Raw genomic sequence first — 20,743 nt, forward strand, 5'->3', positions numbered from 1 at the left:
CAAATGTGAATGAAATATCTTCAAAAGATTCATGCATATTTTGTATTATCTGGTGTGGTTTTTTTTAAAAAAAAAAGGTATTAACGTATTAAAACTAAAATATCTTTTTAAGAAAAACTCATTATGATGACTTAAGATACATACATACATACATACATACATACATACATACATACATACATACATACATACATACAAACACAGACAGACAGACAGACAGACACACACACACACAGACACACATACACACACACACACACACACACACACACACACACACACACACACACACACACACACAGTTAAGCACAGAAAAGGAAATTTCATTTTTTGAGCTGTTGAAATATTCATGTACATATCTTATTTCTCTGTATAGTGTGGCCTTGACATGACTCAGCTATACAGACATAGAATGTGTTGATAGAAGTTACAATTCAAATATTTCCTTTATGGATTGTAAAATAGATGTTGACAAAACACCCTATGTTAACTTTAAAGTATGCTATTAGTTGATTTATCGAACTCATAAAAAGTATTGTGTTATTTCTGTTTATCTAATGATTTTTAGTAATGCTGGAAGGTTATTAACCAGTTACAACATGGTTGGGGACTCTCTTTAAACAGAAAAGATAACACATCAAACACATCATTTTCATTATTGTAAAAAAGCTCCTCAATCTGTTCTAATTATGTTTTATTTCACTTTAGGTGACATATAAGCCTATTTGGCTGGGAGGTTGTGTAATGTAAATTGTTTTTTTTTTGCGGTAGTCTGTTTACCTCATGTCACTATAATAAATGATTCTACTACTACTACATCAAATTTTGAGAGAGGGAAAGTGACAAAATTATTTTCATTTTAATTTTTTTTTTTTTTTTTTTTAACTTTGGGCATGCCTGTATTTGTTGTACAATTTTTGAAAAGGGTTCTCCACAATTTATGGGAATTTAAAATGAAAGTAAAATTGATATTAAAAAGATATTAATATGCAAATACATCTCATTTATTTCATCATAGAATTAGATCATACATCTGTTTATAAAGATGAATAAATATTTAGCTGAACAATGAAAGACTGCTGTAAATTTTCTGGAAAGAAATGTGACATTCTTAATTTTTTTAATATCAAAAGGAAATGAAAAATCTAAGGGTGTTAGACAGTATACTATGAAATAATGATGTCTTATCCAATGCTATCCCTCTCTACCCTCCTCCAAATTAATTGTTTATGGTCTAGCCTGGTATCTATGGCAACCTTCTGTTCAGGTCACCTGGAATATAGTACACATGATACATACATGACATTTCAGCACTGATTTGCATGTTCTAAATTTAAAGCAGTTGTTATTTTGGATACAAAGTATCAACTGCTAACCATACTTTGTAGCGATTTGTATTGACATACATTACTTGAGGGCATGGTGCACACTTTTACTTTAGGACAGTTTCAAGTATAAATTTGGCATCTGTCGTAAATTAGGAGAAAATACCATCCTAGGAATGTGTGTGGCTTTTTATTCTAAACTGCTTTCAAGCCAGCAGTATACTGATGTGAGATAAATTTTGAACATTCCCTGCTTTACATAAAATATGGGGTGACCTATTTCTACCCACTCACTGAATAGAAACTGCCTGCCCCCAAGACATCACACCATCTCATTAGCATAACAATGTGGGACTTACACTTGGGCTTCTCGTCATGACAACAAGTCAAAACTCAGCCACACGCATTATAAGGGCGGTTTGTCTGCTAGCATGCATGCACCTGATTGGGTCATGGGTCAATGATATGCATCATGTCATTTCATATATGATGCAGTTCTTGGGCTTGGTCACTCATTGATGACAACAGCTACATTTTTTTGCTTATTTGAATATCAGTCCATCGTGCACACACACACACTGCACTGTCAGTCACACTACAGGCAAGAGAATCCAGTATGGCATCGCAAAGGTACTGGTATGTCACTGACTTGGAGAGAAACTTTGAAAATGCTACGGCACACAGGTGGTTTGCAGAACACTGGACCGATTCCTTCATATATTCTGCCATATACTTGATCTTGATATTTGCTGGACGCAGAGCAATGCACCATCGCCAAAAATTTGACCTGCATAATCTGCTAGCTTGCTGGTCTGGAATACTGGCAGTGTTTAGTATGATTGGATTCAGCAGACTCCTACCTGAGTTCCAGCACACCCTTACCAAGCACGGACTCAACAGGACCATGTGTGATAAAAGTTACTTATCTGGTGTCACCGGTTTCTGGTGTTTCCTGTTTACTCTTAGCAAAGTTGTGGAACTCCTAGACACTGCTTTTATCATATTACGCAAACAGAAACTCATCTTTTTACACTGGTATCATCATGTCACGGTCTTAATTTACTGTTTTTATTCCCATAAGCTTGGTCTAAGCCATGGTAGATATTTTGCCATGATGAATTACTTTGTGCATAGTCTCATGTATGCCTACTATGCCCTGAAGGCATCCCGAATGGTGAAGATACCAGGCTATGTCAACATCATGATAACATCCTTACAACTGCTGCAAATGCTAGTCGGGATTGCTGTAAATGTTTATGTCTATGTAGCACTCGAAGACAGCGATAGTTGTCCAATTTACTACAATAATCTCTACTGGAGCTTTGCCATGTATTTCAGTTACTGTGTTTTATTTGGACACTTCTTTTATGGAACGTATGTTGCCTCAAATAAACAGAGAGTGAAAAAAGAGGCAATTGCTAATGGAACAATGTCGAAGAAAATTAACTGATTTTATTGTGTGTCGCGCGCGCACGCACGGACGGATAGAACTAATAGCACATTGGAATTATGACCTGTTGCCTCACTGCAATTCAAGAAACAATGCAAAAAATATATCAATTTAATCAGCTTTAAGCATGGACTTTTCATGACCTCAACATATGTAAATTAGTGGACTTTGACACAGTAAAGATTCATAAACAATACGTACGTCAACTAGACACTTAAATGGAGGTAAAAAAATTCCCTTTTTAAATTTCATGCAACAGTCACTGAACGGTGTTTTTTTTTGGGTCAAAGTGGAACTGACCTGGCATTATGCCAAACAAGTAAACTATAATAACGGACTTGAAAATTCTAAATAAACTGCATTTTGTGAATTTTCAAAAATTACATGCTACTGTGTAGTGTACATCTTTAATTATGAAGCTGAATGTCCTGAGAATCATCGAACATTAATAGGAAATATTAGATTTACAGCATATTAATTGTTGTATGCTCTGTTAAAGTTTTGTGTCAAATTATAATCACATGCAGTGTCTAGATATGACCAAGTCAAAACCTCATGATGGTGGCGTGCCGGTGCATGTGTGTGAACCTGGCATTTTGCCAAGAAATGACAATCCTTTATACCAACTGGGTATAGATTTTATTAACGTCATTCCAATGAATGACTGTACTAATTGTGATTTGTAAAAATTTCTTCTATTCTTCTAAATTAAAAGCAGCATGTATACATAAATTCATGTTTAGACAAGACTGACTTTCAATTATCATCGTAATATTTTATGCAAATAAAAAAAAAAAAAATATTCAAGATAATTATGAACTTGTAATTGGTGTAGTGATTTCTACTTATATTTTACACTGCGGATAATATCAGGACACGCCTCTTAAATGTAACATTTTGAGAATTTGCACCCAGGCAGAAGTTTGAGGAAGCTTTTTTGACGTAAAAAATCAATTAGACAAAAAAAAAACCCATGTATTTGACAGTGAGTCTTCACTTTACTTTCATTTTGACAAATACCTCGGCTTAAAATTAAAAAAGCCAGATGTTTTCTGAATTTTCAAAAATGCACTAGATTTGTGACTAATGTAATGATGTCATCATTGATAGTCAAATATTAATCATTTATCTAGGCAATCTCATGTTACTAATTCTTCCGATGACTAAGCTAAGGGTCAAAGGTTAATGTATTAACATCTAAGACAATCGTTACATTGTGAATAATCATGATAATATTAAACTTAAAATCACACATTTGATAAATGGAAGATTACAAGACAACTGGCTTTCCTGGGTTTGTTAGATTTGATGTCAAATCCTCATTTTTGGTTTATTTTTTGCTTTATTTCGTCTCAAGATTCTTTTTAAGTATGTCGAAATAGTGAAATTTCAAGGACGCGATGATAGTTATTTCTTATTAAAATGAAACATTTTTTATCATTTATTTTTTATTTTTTATAAAAAAATTTTAAGTTTGAGATATGACTCCCATTTTATCTAATACTGTTGAAAGTTTTTTTAACATGTCATGTTAGTTAATAACTACTACTACTATTACTACTACTGTATCAGTATGAAGTAGGTGAAATCTATCTGGGTTCCCTAGTCATTTCACCAATGTTCCTAAAATAAATCATTGTACACAGTCGGGTGAAATCATGCCAGAATTACCTTATTTTCATCTTGCTGTTACCATAGTTACAAAACTTTCACAAAGACACCTCGGTGCCATTCTGTGCTAACATGTTAAGGATGACGCAATTTCTGTTTTATTTAATGATTTCATAGAGAAATGTACTGCCTGTTTCAGAAAATAATTATCGGTCGGCAAGCTGACAAACTTTGATCATATAGGCTAAATATTCCTGTAATTGAGACATAAATTCAAAAAGTATGCGGCAACTTGCTGCCAGCTGATGTTGAGATGCAACAGTTCCTAGTTTGGGTTTAGCTGGCCCAGACTTGTTAAGATCTGTTAGCGGTCTCCTTCTCCCACGGTAACTGGGTTATATAGCCAGAAAAATACCCCGTTTTATATGAGATATGAAGACTGTGTTAATATCTGAATTATAAGTGTGAAGATAACACAGTACATCATACAAAATTATAGCAAACAAAATTTATATGATTGTCCTATCACAGGTACATCTATCTAGTAGCCATGGTAACCTTTCATAGTAGTATTTTTTGTGTTATAAAGGCCAAGGGCGGTATTAAAGTTGGTAAAATGTACCTGAGTTCCCCTGTCATTTTACCAGGGTTCCCTGCCAGTGTTTTTACTAAAGGCAGTACACAGCAGTATTTTTGTAAGGGCAGTATCATAAAAGAAGGTAAAATGTACCTGAGTTCCCCTGTCATTTTACCAGGGTTCCCTGCCAGTGTTTTTACTAAAGGCAGTACACAGCAGTATTTTTGTAAGGGCAGTATCATAAAAGCAGGTAAAATCTACCTGAGTTCCCCTGTCATTTTACCAGGGTTCCCTGCCATTGTTTTTACTAAAGGCAGTACACAGCAGTATTTTTGTAAGGGCAGTATCATGAAAGCAGGTAAAATCTACCTGAGTTCCCCTATCATTTTACCAGGGTTCCCTGCCAATGTTTTTACTAAAGGCAGTATATAGCAGTATTTTTGTAAGGGCAGTATCATAAAAGCAGGTAAAATCTACCTGAGTTCCCCTATCATTTTACCAGGGTTCCCTAACCAAAATTTAGCATAATATATGAGAAACTATGCCAGTTTTATCAGATTTGCCTCTTTCTGTTACCATGGTTCCCAGACCCTCAGCAAAACAAACACTGCATAGCCATAGCAACAAAGCCATAAAACTGTGGAAAATCGCTAAAAAATTGCCCATTTTTATTCACGATTCCTTAATCTCGATTTCAAAAGCTGCTATTTATATTATACCAAATATTTTACTTTCATATAAACCAAAATCTTAAGTGACAATAAAGCTTGATAGTTATAAAGATATTGCTACCATTATGACTAAATTCTAATTATTATTCTAATTAAGATAAATAAATTAAATATATCACTGGCATCTGTCATATGTTAGCAAATAGTACAAGAGTTGACACATAAATATAACTCAGAAATATGTATTGAGACATGAATATTTTATTGGTATAGGAGATCATTAAATATAAGGCGTAAAACAAAAAAATTGTGTCATTCCGGTTACCTGACCCCACCTACTTTTTCACTGCCGACCCTCAATATTTTTTGGTTTTTTTTTACATATTTGAGGAAAAAAATAATAAAATCACGAAAGTTGTGAATTCTCGCCAGAAATAGTGGAGGTGGAAAATGACATCACCTTAAAAAGACAATATTCAACTGTTCTTCCAATCTGTAATGGCTGTACATGTGATGAGAAGAAACCAATAACACAGAGACCATATGGAAAACAACGGAAAACATAACTACCTGAACTAGACTCTTTACACATAAAAAAAAATAATAATAAATTAAAATGAAAATTCTACCTACCACACTTATTCTAAAATTGAGTGTATACGGAACCACACAATTTTTTTTATTAGGCCTAGCACAAAAATATATGTAGAAACATGAACACTTTATTTACATACAAATATTTGTAACATCATATGTTCATTTCCTGTGTTGGGTGACACTAGATATTGCCTGCAGTGTGGAGGTAATATGGCTTCCATGTTGCCATTGCCAATGTAAGGAAATGAACTTCTCCACACTTGTACCAGGTCTCCCTTTTATATTTCCTTTATGAAATTTACATCCCATGGTTCCTACCACAATTTCAAACACAGACTTATTAAAAATAAGTATTAAATGTCTCATTTTCTCAGCTGAATATAGATTTTGTGATTTTAACAACAGACTCTGCTGTAAATACACCTAATATACAACCAGTGACAGGCAAGTATTAACAAGCACACTTTGTTATAAACAGGGAAAGTAAACAACTGATCAGAATTTAATTTATGATAATAATAATAATAATAATGTTAGTTTTTTATATAGCGCTTTCCCACTTTGCGTTCAAAGCGCTTTACAATTATTACCCCTGGCTCGGATCTATAGCGGCACAATGGCCCTTTATACTTCCTCAACTCCCTGGGGAGCATACAATCCATTACAGCCTTTATAAGCACATAGGATTAAAGCATTCACATTGCAACCTACATCCTACCAGGTCCCCAATTATACAGCTGGGTTGACTGAGGCACTGTCGTGGTTCAAATCTTGCCCAAGGACAAAGTGTAAAGTGTTATTAATCCAATCAAGATGTTTACTTGTCCTGTGTGCAACAAGTTCTACTTGTTAACGCTTGCTTGTCACAGGTTGTAATTGATGTTACACTTAAAACTTTTGTTATAAATTCAATTAGAAAAATGATTTTAAGGAAGTGGTAGATTTTGAGAGTTGCGTTGCTGTGAGTGAAAATCTGATAAACAGAACAAAATATATGAAATTGTCAAAACTGATTATTCTAGTGGTATTTGTGATCCACGCAGGATTTCTCCTTAAAGTGTATTCTTTTCTCAACAATTAGAATTTGAACTGGAAGAATTCTTATTTCAGACGTGGTATAAAGCAAATCTGATGTAGACGTAATTTTTTTTAAAAATCTTTTTTGATAAATCAGGGGGTAATTCAAAGAATGTTAATACATGCAACATCAGAGCCAGATTACCCCCCCCCCCCCCTCCCCTCCACCCTACAAATACCAATCCTTGCTATCTGGAGCCGATAGGAGATCAGCTGATCACATAGCATTAATCCCAGCAGTACAGAAACAATCATACACAACGTAGACTTGAAGGACGTTACTATGTGCATACATGTTATGATACTGATTGTCATCCGAAAATAGCGTGATCTGCAAGTGTGACACATGGAACTCACATGACTTGACTTTATACAATTCACAGATTAGTTTAGATCATTCTTTTGTTCAGACATAACTTTTTCCTAAAGCTCTGCTAGATAAAATTTCCCCAACCAAAGTTTTAATTCCAGATGACTGGACCTATACAAGGTAGGCACGCAGAATGTCTACCAGGGTGATGAACACTGCCACAGTGAGAGATGACTGGACCTATACAAGATAGGTGCATAGAATGTCTACCAGGGTGATGAATACTGTCACAGTGAGAGATGACTGGGCCTATACAAGATAGGTACACAGAATGACTACCAGAGTAATGAACACTGCCACAGTGAGAGATGACTGGACCAATACAAGATAGGTGCATAGAATGTCTACCAGGGTGATGAACACTGCCACAGTGAGAGATGACTGGGCCTATGCAAGATAGGTGCATAGAATGACTACAAGGGTGATGAACAGTGCCACAGTAAGAGATGACAGGGCCTATGCAAGATAGGTGCATAGAATGTCTACCAGGGTGATGAACACTGCCACAGTGAGAGATGACAGGACCTATACAAGATAGGTGCATAGAATGTCTACCAGGGTGATGAACACTGCCACAGTGAGAGATGACTGGACCTATATACAAGATAGGTGCATAGAATGTCTGCCAGGGTGGTGAACACTGCCACTGAGAGATATGACTGGACCTATACAAGATAGGTGCATATAATGTCTACCAGGGTGACGAACACTGCCACAGTGAGAGATGGCTGGACCTATACAAGATAGGTGCATATAATGTCTACCAGGGTGGTGAACACTGTCACACTGAGAGATGACTGGACCTATACAAGATAGGTGCATAGAATGTCTGCCAGGGTGATGAACACTGCCACAGTGAGAGATGACTGGGCCTATGCAAGATAGGTGCATAGAATGTCTGCCAGGGTGATGAACACTGCCACAGTGAGAGATGACTGGGCCTATGCAAGATAGGTGCATAGAATGTCTGCCAGGGTGACGAACACTGCCACAGTGAGAGATGGCTGGACCTATATACAAGATAGGTGCATAGAATGTCTACCAGGGTGATGAACACTGCCACAGTGAGAGATGGCTGGACCTATACAAGATAGGTGCTTAGAATGTCTACCAGGGTGATGAACGGTGTCACAGTGAGAGATGGCTGGACCTATACAAGATAGGTGCATAGAATGTCTACCAGGGTGATGAACACTGCCACAGTGAGAGATGGCTGGACCTATACAAGATAGGTGCAGAGAATGTCTACCAGGGTGATGAACACTGCCACAGTGAGAGATGACTGGACCTATACAAGATAGGTGCAGAGAATGTCTACCAGGGTGATGAACGGTGTCACGATGAGAGATGGCTGGACCTATACAAGATAGGTGCATAGAATGTCTACCAGGGTGATGAACACTGCCACAGTGAGAGATGACTGGGCCTATACAAGATAGGTGCAGAGAATGTCTACCAGGGTGATGAACACTGCCAGTGAGAGATGACTGGACCTATACAAGATAGGTGCAGAGAATGTCTACCAGGGTGATGAACACTGCCAGTGAGAGATGACAGGACCTATACAAGATAGGTGCATAGAATGACTACCAAGGTGATGAACACTGCCACAGTGAGAGATGGCTGGACCTATACAAGATAGGTGCAGAGAATGTCTACCAGGGTGATGAACGGTGTCACAGTGAGAGATGGCTGGACCTATACAAGATAGGTGCATAGAATGTCTACCAGGGTGATGAACACTGCCACAGTGAGAGATGACTGGGCCTATACAAGATAGGTGCAGAGAATGTCTACCAGGGTGATGAACACTGCCAGTGAGAGATGACTGGACCTATACAAGATAGGTGCATAGAATGTCTACCAGGGTGACGAACACTGCCACAGTGAGAGATGGCTGGACCTATACAAGATAGGTGCATATAATGTCTACCAGGGTGGTGAACACTGTCACACTGAGAGATGACTGGACCTATACAAGATAGGTGCATAGAATGTCTGCCAGGGTGATGAACACTGCCACAGTGAGAGATGACTGGGCCTATGCAAGATAGGTGCATAGAATGTCTGCCAGGGTGACGAACACTGCCACAGTGAGAGATGGCTGGACCTATATACAAGATAGGTGCATAGAATGTCTACCAGGGTGATGAACACTGTCACAGTGAGAGATGGCTGGACCTATACAAGATAGGTGCTTAGAATGTCTACCAGGGTGATGAACGGTGTCACAGTGAGAGATGGCTGGACCTATACAAGATAGGTGCATAGAATGTCTACCAGGGTGATGAACACTGCCACAGTGAGAGATGGCTGGACCTATACAAGATAGGTGCAGAGAATGTCTACCAGGGTGATGAACACTGCCACAGTGAGAGATGACTGGACCTATACAAGATAGGTGCATAGAATGACTACCAAGGTGATGAACACTGCCACAGTGAGAGATGGCTGGACCTATACAAGATAGGTGCAGAGAATGTCTACCAGGGTGATGAACGGTGTCACAGTGAGAGATGGCTGGACCTATACAAGATAGGTGCATAGAATGTCTACCAGGGTGATGAACACTGCCACAGTGAGAGATGACTGGGCCTATACAAGATAGGTGCAGAGAATGTCTACCAGGGTGATGAACACTGCCAGTGAGAGATGACTGGACCTATACAAGATAGGTGCAGAGAATGTCTACCAGGGTGATGAACACTGCCAGTGAGAGATGACAGGACATATACAAGATAGGTGCATAGAATGTCTACCAGGGTGATGAACACTGTCACAGTGAGAGATGACTGGGCCTATACAAGATAGGTGCAGAGAATGTCTACCAGGGTGATGAACACTGCCAGTGAGAGATGACAGGACCTATATACAAGATAGGTGCATAGAATGTCTACCAGGGTGATGAACACTGCCACAGTGAGAGATGACTGGACCTATACAAGATAGGTGCATAGAATGTCTACCAGGGTGATGAACACTGCCACAGTGAGAGATGACTGGGCCTATACAAGATAGGTGCATAGAATGACTACCAGGGTGATGAACACTGCCACAGTGAGAGATGACAGGGCCTATACAAGGTAGGCGCGCAGAATGACTACCAGGGTGATGAACTGTACTGCCACAGTGAGAGATGACTGGACCTATATACAAGATAGGTGCATAGAATGTCTACCAGGGTGATGAACACTGCCAGTGAGAGATGACTGGGCCTATGCAAGATAGGTGCATATAATGTCTACCGGGGTGATGAACAGTGTCTCATGCAGTGCTGAGATGAGAGTCTGGAGTGAATCATCTGCAGCTGAAATGTCATCTGATATCAGATCAAGTAGAGGATGAGTTACTAGACAGATACACATACTGAACTTTATCTAACTAATACAGATAAAAGTGTGTTGAACCCCCTCCCCCTCCCCCCTCCTGTGGCACCATGACACAGTGCCCTGGTCCCATGAATTACTGCATCTGATCATCAGAATGCTTCAATCTGCATTTTCAATATTCCATCTATGTCTTCAGAATCCATCTTCACTTCAAGAAGATTTATAAAAAAAAAATCACCCTCATGTACACGCCCCCCCCCCCCCCCCCCCATACATAAATATATATATTTTTTTAATTTCAAGGTCTATTCATATCTAGTTCAAGTTCAAACTCCATATTCCAGTAATGTTGTCTTGATAATCTGGTTCAAGTTCAAACTCCAAAATTCAAAGGTTGGGTCAATGCGAACAATCAATGTTACGCACGCACTGTACATCCAACAGGTATGCAAATGTACATGTACTTCTAATAAGTTAAAATATGTTATCTTAAGTGGTTCAAGTTCATAATCTAAGCAGAGTATATTAGAACTGTATTACCTATAAATATCTAGGTCAAGTTCAAATTCCAAAATGTGTTTTATACCATCATGTTTTTATCGGTTGTAGTGGTGTGTAACCACTACAATTTTCATCACGGTTTACATCATGTGTCGATGTTGCACTTGTGAAAGTTCATGGGGGGGGGGGGGGGGTCCTAAACAAACGAAGTTCATTTCTTGTGTGACATTGTGCGATCATTTCTTATTCAATGCATAGCCTCAAGTTTAATATATTGGTGTGTATAATATCAGTTTGTAAAACATTGATTAGAGTTCCACATTTCGCTTAATTTTGTATAACATTGTAAATCATTTTATCTACTTCTGCAAGGAAGTATTCTAAAGTTAATACAATAAAAACAGAACTATACAAGCTTCTATTAACGACTCACCCTAAACGTCTTTCCTGTACACATTCATCTTCACAACTTGTACACATGTACATGCATACTGCAAATACACAGCTATTTTAGAAACCAACTTTATCATATGTGTACATTTTCTGTGTTTACTTCTCGTCTTGATTTTTAATAAGTATTTGTTAAAAATACACAATATCCAAATGTCAAGTATAGGTTAATTTGGGTAACCACGGTAACAATGGACATGGAGAACACAGGTACATTTTACCTATACCCATCATCATCATCATCCTTATCCTCATCATCCTCATCATCATCCTCGTCATCATCATCGTCATCTTCATTGTCATCATCATCATCATCGTCATTATCATCATCATCATCATCATCATCATCATCATCATCATCATCATCATCATCATCATCCTTTGGCTGTAGAGTAGACAACAAAAAGTTTTCTCCAGGCACACCAATCATTGGCAAGTGCAGGAAGCTGATCTACTTGAAGCATGTCCTAAAAATTCCCAAGTAAAATACTGTATGTCTATGAGATATGGTGTACGTTGACGTCCTGGTCTCACTCTATCATGATGGGGCACATAAAGGGGCATTATCTTAGAAACAGGCCCTTCGTCTGGCATTTGGAGAATGTGTTCTAGGAACCTGTACTTTCTGACATTTCCAAAAACACTGTAAAACATACTTTCTTGACTTGCAATGCTGCCATCCCTTACAGTGTTACGCTCACTTTTCAATTACAGTGTGGTCAGGTGTGGGTACAAAATATACATAATACGACACTTAAAACATTAGTTGTAAATTGACAGGGTACGACCACGGTGGTTATGTGTGTATAGAGAACTATTAAACTATTAAAGCCTAGGATGGTTACTAATTAATTAGTTACTAATAAATTATGTCATTTTTGTGGGAAGCAGATATGTTTCAAAAGTTACAAATGCTGAACTAAAATTATCAAATATCAATATCAAAATAAGGCCTTCAAGCAATAATATGATTGTGACAAATGAAGTAAATAAAGTTTGGTAAAAATCGATTTTGTTTAAAGTGGCCATATGGATAAGAACTGGGTATTTATTTTTGATTTTTAATTTATAAACCAATTTTATCATGGCTTCCTACTTGAAAAATCAATGTGAAACAACATTGACCAAGTCTGTGTTTGTAACTCAATACATTGCAAAAATCTATTAAAAAATGTATAAAAGTTTATTGTTACTACAATAACAAAGGTTTTACACATTTATTAATCTTTTGCACGTTATTGAGTTACAAACAAGGACTTGGTTAATGTTGTTTCACATTGATTTTTCAAGTAGGAAGTCATGATAAAATTGTTTTATAATTTTTTTCAAAATAAATATCAAATCCTCATCCATATGGCCACTTTATTATAACTTTAACAGTATAAAATGTCAAGCTCTATATGAAAGTCCGTCTGTAATTCACGGTGAGGTGACATCAGGTCAAATATTAACTTTAGACCTTACATTGCTACTGTATAGGTTTGAATACCGCATCACATAATACATGTAATTGTCAAGTGTTAAATATGTCTGGGTGGCAACCAACAGTACAGTAACTCGAGTCAAGATCATGTATTCAATATTTACATAGAAAAAAAAAGGTAAGTATCGCTCAGTTAATTTGAATGATGCACTAAACTATCTGATAGTAGTTCATGTAGCGAAATTTCCGTAAAGCTTAAAACCGCTGTAGCTTTGCATTCTGTATTCAATACCTTCTCTGGTATTAAACTCCTGGTGGTACATTCACTGAAAGGTAAATGCTTGCCTAGTATTTTGAGCACTGATTGACAATTGTATATATATATTGATTTTGTCACAAAGCCAATCCCCCCCCAAAAAAAAAACCCAAAAACAAACCAATGACAACTAGTTTTACCAGTATCATGACGCAAGTCATGCCGACACCAGTTTTTCATCCACACATGATCACGATGCATACATACACAAGTACAAGGTACATATATATACGTAACCTATAAAAAAGGACACATACTAACACAGTGTAATGATAAAACTAGGGAATTAGGTCAGCTCCATATATATAGTGTGATAGATATTTTATGTTAAAATAATTGTCGAATAAATTGAAGTTTAGCCTTGAAATTAAAACTACAAATTAAATTTACATCTTACCAAATATTGCATGATGGGAAATGTCATCAATTACATTTATTAAAGCATTACATCAAGTACAGGGCTGTCCTAGACAAAACTGAGAGCTCGGACTCACATCCCACAATAAATCATTTTTGCAAATTTTGAAGCCTGCCTTTTCGACTGCTATGTTAAATACTATCATATACCCAAATACTAAATGTTCGAATGACTTGGTATTCATGTATCGGTACTGTCATTTTATGTATGCATGCCAAACACTTTGTAAAATTCTAGTTTTGCACATGACTGTGGTCCTTGAAATACAAGAATTCTTATTGGCTGATTTACTGCAGGTCAGGTAGTGGTCAACAACCATGCCCATGTACTATGTATGTAGGTCATGATATAGTTGGCATGCTTAGGAAAAGTTTGTTGACCTTAAAAACTACATGTGTATCTCAGCAGCATAGGAAAAGTTTGTTGACCCTAAATGAAAAAAAAGGTAACTTCGAGTCATGCCTTGTAATACATCATGTATATATGGGCAGATGTTACAAATCTCTCATGCACAGGGTTGTAGGTTATTCATAAAAGATTCAGGATTTTAGTAGAAAAAAGCTACAATTTGAAAGTAAAGTGAATATCACTGTTTCCTATATATTATATAGGAAACAGTGATATTCACTTTTAATACTCCCTATTGCATGCTGCATGGCAGTTTTCCCCCATTAGCCGGCCGTTGAAGTGTGACAAACCCAACTTGGTGATCGAGCCAGCAAGTCGGGTATAATGAACATTTTCTATTGTGAAACCCACTAATGTTTGGTTAATGTCTTCATCCCAAAATATTAGTCATTTAAATATCCATTTAAAGGATATATACTAAGAAATGAACAACTGTAAATTTAATTTGTGACGTAAAAGTTTTAGCGTCTCGAGACGTAAGACAAAATATTGGGCATTTTTTGCTCGATCCAAAATGATTTACCATTTTTTGATCTGACAAGTAGTTCTTGTGATAATGATATTCATAATACTAGGCTCAGACGCTTAAAGTCTGAATATGTCAGCCAAACAAATTAGATCGCTTTCTAGTAATTGGCATTCATTGCATTGTTAATGTTTGTACACACTTGATCTATGGAGCCAGTAAATTGAAAGCCATGTATTAACTTTCACTGAAAAGGGAAATAGGCTGTTCTGCCTTTACATACTTTTCATCCATTCAAAAAGTTGTGTATGGGTAAAAATATATATTTACTAGAATTATATTTGAGTATAAAAAGCGCACCAGCGAAAAATGAAATAAAATGAAACAAAAATGAAAATATTTCACAGTATATGCAGTCTGTGTGTAAGTCAATAACTTGCATGTGTCATATCTATTATTATTACTTCTCCTTTGGTGCAACTTCAGTATTGATTTGGAAAACTTATACAACGGATAAAATTTCTAACAATTTGTTCATTTTAAAATAAAATTTAAATTTGTTTATATTCAGCAATACATAATGCTATCTTCTGATCTCAGACTAGAATTTTCTTGTAATCTTATTGTCGTTAACAGCAAATTTGTTGTTGCTGTTGTTGTTGTTATTGTTGTTGTTGTTATTATACCTTACCTCACCCACCAAAGGTAAAGTTGCATAATAAAGTTATATTTTAATAGGTTTGAGAATTGAGAGAAAAAGTCAAGAGGAATCAGAACATTTTTGTTCAGATTGTGTTAGTAAGAATCACTGTATGTAGGTAGTTATAAAATGCAGGAACAGACATTAGAATAGCCTCTGTTGATACGGTATTGAATTAAAGTGGCCATATGATATGGATGAGGATTGGGTAGTTATTTTGGACTTTTAATTTGTAAAACAATTTTATCATGGCTTCCTACTTGAAAAATCAGTGTGAAACAACATATGACAAAGTATGTGTTTGTAACTCAATACATTGCAAAAAGCTACAAAATGTGTAAAAAGTTTGTATTATAGAACACAATACCACACAGCAACAATCATTTCATTTCACAATTTTATTAGTCTTTTCCAATTTATTGAGTTACAAACAAAGACTTGGCATATGTTGTTTCATATTGATTTTTCAAGTCGGAAGCCATGATAACATTGTTTTATAAATTAAAAATCCAAAATAAATACCCAATCCTCATCCATATGGCCACTTTACAGCTAAAGTGATGTAGACTTAGTGTTTCACTCATGGGACATTATGTTTTTGACACCATACCGGGGTATTTCATCTCTAGACGAACAGTAACAGAGATGCAATAAACAGAGCAGGATCCTTTGCCCAATCACATTGAACACTGATAAGCATTACCATTCTTTCGCAGTGCAGTAGAACCAGGCTTCTAATGAAAACATTACACATGGACTTGATGAGATTTTAATGGCTTAAATTGTTTATTTTCTAACTGATAATCAACATATCAACTTGACTACTTCTACATCCCCACTGTGCACGGCACCTATGTAATTGTTTCGTTTTTGCATTAGAAGCTGTCTGAGTGTGTGTAAAAAATGTAACGTTACATGAGTGAAACAACAAACTGACATCATTTTAGCTGTAATTCAGCTTTACACATTTTATATTTCCTAATTCCTAAAACAAATACAACTGATAACAGTGGTTACTGAGATACACCCTGGTTGATAAGCAACAACACGTCATTTCCCCCTCAGTATTTTATCTATTTTTGAATGGTGTTGTGCTGTTCCAGTCACAGCGTTCCACGCGCCAAAACATGCTTCAAGGAATGGTTGAGTTTACGGTATTTGTCAATATGTAACCTAAACTTTACAAAACATCAAAATAAATCATCAAGAATTACTAATTTTATTAATCAATAAGTCACCTATGTTGCCTTTATAGTGGTAAACGAGAGACAAACAATCTTCCCCTGTTTGGCGCCATTTTTTATTTACAGTATTTATGTGAACTTATAGGTACAGTACTTAAAGGGGTACAAGCTGAGTCTGTACATGTTTGGGCGTCGTTTTTACTACATATTTATAAGGTACTCGCATTATTGTACCTACTGAAGCATAGTTAACCATCACTTGCAATTGACTGAACTCAAACCTGGTATTAAGATATAACTTATTAATGATCCGATGATGTAATTTATCATACATATCAAAAAATGTTCATGAAATCCCTACTATGTAATCAACTGTTCTAACAATGCCAGAACACAATTGTAATGTTATAGAAGACATGCACTGACATTACCATTACACTGGAATGTGGCTTTATATAGAGTATTTTCACTTTAGTAAAAAGCTTATACACTGAGCTTGTGTCGCTCTAAACTGTTTTCACAACAAAGTAATGAGTTGAACTATATGGTGACTACATACGGTAAGCTGAACTACTTTATACAGAATTCTACCATTCATAAAAAAAAACGCTTCCATGAGTTAAAAAAACGACAATGCGTCCATGGTTAAAAAAAAGAGAAGAAAAAAATAACAAATAACAAAACAAAAAAGTACAAGCTAGTAGTTTATATGTGCCGAAAGTGATAATATTTTTTTATGGCTTTAATCTGCAATTTTCTGAAATTGTTATTAAAAGTTGAAGACATCCAATATTACCAGCTATGAATCAGAAGAATCAAGATATAGTTTAATACCCATATAGTAAACAGCTTTGGGTGACCGTATTTTATTTTTCTGTTTCTCATTACCCAACCGACCCAAATTTTCAGCTCTGACATCAAAATAAAAAAAATATTTTTATTTGCACCCGAGCATATTTTTTGGAAGAGAATAAGCAAGCATCAAGACTGTCGATGTCAACTACAGTCATGACGGTGATGATGACACTTGTTCAAGAACAGAGCTTTTTTTTTTCATGATGGAAGTTATTCAAGTTTGGGGGGGGGGGGGGGGCTGAAAACAGGACAATTGTGTAGAGAAGCTGGAAAAGGGCTTGTTACCAGAAATCCAATAAAAAGAAGATAGAGAGGAAGATAAGAAGATGCAGAGAAACATCAAGAAGATCAATTTTTTTTTTACCTTTTTTTTTTTTTAAATCGACCGACCGACCCATAGTTGCCATGAAAAAGTAATGAGAAATACATTTGTATAAAAAAATAGGGTCACCCTTATTGTCTGTGTCCTTTGGGCACTACCAGGAAATGAAAACGGGGAAAATTATCAACTGTAATAAGTAATCTGTAGTTTATATTTGACAGTAAACTATCCATGGCATGTCAAATGAAATGTAAACATAATAATAGGGGTACAACTCACCCATAGACACCATCTCTGTCAATGAGGAAATCTTCCAAAGTGAAATAAATAGCTGCCCACATCTGATCTGGTATCCCTGTAATGGTTTTGATTTCCTGCTCAGAAAGACCGTACCGAGACACAAGGATGCAACTCAGCAACTGGAAATTAACAAAATTGTATGGAAAAAAAAAATAAAAGAAAGTCTCTAAAGCTTGGAACTAACTTTGAGATTTATTTATCAATTCAAATTAATATGAGTAATAATAATTTTTTATTTATACTGGATAGTTCTTTAAGTATATAGACTTGTCACCCAAGCAGTCCAGTGAGGGCCATCCCTCATGGGTTCAGTGTTAACGCAGGAGGAAACCAGAGTATCCAGGAAAAACCTGACCTGTTCGTTAGAGTCAAACTGAAAGACACTCTTCTTACTTACAGCGTGGTAAATTTTAATCAAACCCTGAATGGGTTTGAATCCCGACCGCAGTGGTAAGAGGCAGATGGTTTAACCACTCGGCCACCGACAACCCTTTGGAATTATCCTCACTTAATAGAATAGTACTGTTGGCAAGTATATGAAGAATGGGGTCAAATGATAAAAATCATATCTCTATAAGACTTTACTACCAAGATAACATCTCCTGTCATGGGTCTGTTTTATTTAAGAGTCCATGAATCCAAGAATCTATTCTAGGATTGGGTTCTGGGTAAGATATGACATATCATTTCTCCCTCATTGGTCTTCTCTTTGGAGAGGGGAATTACTAGTATTAAAGACTAATGCACGAGGGCGCTATGACAAATAACTTTGAATGCCATCAGGTAACTTTGGAATGGGTGGACGGACAGTCACATATGTCGTATCATTTCACCCTCAGTGGTCCTCTCTTTGGAGAGGAGCATTAAGATTAACACACGAGGGCGCCCCAACATGGCATTGCTAATGGGGAGATACTCACAATTCTTATCTATGAAAATTTCTTTTGCTTTCAACAAATGCTTCAAGGCAATCAAAAAATGATAATTTTGAATTTAATATTTACTTGCTCAGATGGTAATTTTTTATGTGAGATAATAATCATAATCTGTTCATTCTTATCATTAGAGTGCATTACATTAAAAATAATCTCAATGCCCTGTACATCTGATTGGAAAAACAAAAAACAGACATAAATTTTTAGGGGAAAAAAACCTCTTAAAACTGTTAAAAATGTCCCGATATTAGAAACATACTAGTAAAAAGGTTTACATGCAAAAAGGTAAAATATACAAAAATGACTGATGATAAAATGACTTAAAAAGGAAAGCTTGATTACTATAATACATAGTGTAATAGGCTGGCGTAAATTAATGTTACTATTGGACTGAGAACGAAGGGTACGACCAATAAGCATTAATTTATTTTTGGTGACATGGAATCAAATAGAATCAGACACTCGTCTATTTCATTGATCTCAATCTCAGTCAGTAAGCACACTCTGTCAAGGTGGGGTACCGGGTGGGGGGAGGAGGGGGGGGGGGGGGTCTTAGGAGACTTCTCATACATATCCTAAGTTGGGACGATTCAGGATTCAGAATTTTTCATGCTAATTTTCATGAAGTATTATACAGTCATCATTATCATCTCACCTTAGCAATCCAGTTTTCACCACCAGACTCATCTGTCAAGAAGTCTTTTTCCAGTCTCAGCAAAATCTTGGTGAAAAGTTTCTTTGTACTGAAATGAACAATAATATCATGAAGTAAATATTTCTGTCAGATCAATTCTAAAAAAAATTATTGTTTGCTTTGATTTATCAAATTTCTACACAATCTACTTCAATGCATAATACTTTTTACAGGAGATTTCATCTTAGCTTGCAAATGCTATTAAGTAATTTATCAAGAACAAAAAAAAAGACTGACACAGGGGTATTTAAGTGATGTGCACACTGACCAGAAACAATTCTCTCTCTTTTTTGGCCTAAAATTGTCATTTCTCTACTTACCTGTCAGCTTTCATAATATAATCAATGTAGTCGTCCAACTTAAAGAAGTCACCAAAGTTACATAACTCCTGTAAAATTTAAATAAGAATAAGAAAAATAGTACAGACTATCTTTTTTAGAGGAACACAATGGAAATAATTTTTTAACTTTTTTGTCTTATCTTTATTTGCCAAATCACATCAGGCAATAAAACATGCAAATCTTATAGAATGCTGGGATAAAAACACACATGGCACAAACATGAACAATGTCTCAACTCCATGGGAAGCATATACCATCTGGTGCTACCTCTGTATGTTCCCTATTATCATCCCCGATAGTCTAGTTATATCAGTTTTGAAGTGGATACAATTTTTGAAATAAATATTCACAATTCAGGGTAAAAATGAACAAAAAAGTCTGACATTTCTGAATCAAAATTCTGTTATATTTGTAAACATGAAA

General features: G+C 36.1%; 1 protein-coding gene across 1 annotated transcript in view; it reads right to left on the reverse strand.

Annotated features, from left to right (window-relative positions):
• Positions 1–20,743, reverse strand: part of LOC144435223 (TPR repeat-containing protein DDB_G0287407-like) — a 56,732-nt gene that overhangs the window by 23,650 nt on the left and 12,339 nt on the right. The window contains exons 10-12 of the mRNA XM_078123806.1: positions 20,300–20,367; positions 19,941–20,028; positions 18,330–18,469 (exon numbers count right to left, since the gene is read on the reverse strand). Coding sequence (XP_077979932.1) covers positions 18,330–18,469; positions 19,941–20,028; positions 20,300–20,367 — 296 coding nt within the window. The remainder of the gene's footprint in view (positions 1–18,329; positions 18,470–19,940; positions 20,029–20,299; positions 20,368–20,743) is intronic.

This window comes from Glandiceps talaboti, chromosome 5, assembly GCF_964340395.1.
Source record: "Glandiceps talaboti chromosome 5, keGlaTala1.1, whole genome shotgun sequence".
In the NCBI taxonomy this organism is placed as follows: Eukaryota; Metazoa; Hemichordata; class Enteropneusta; family Spengelidae; genus Glandiceps; species Glandiceps talaboti.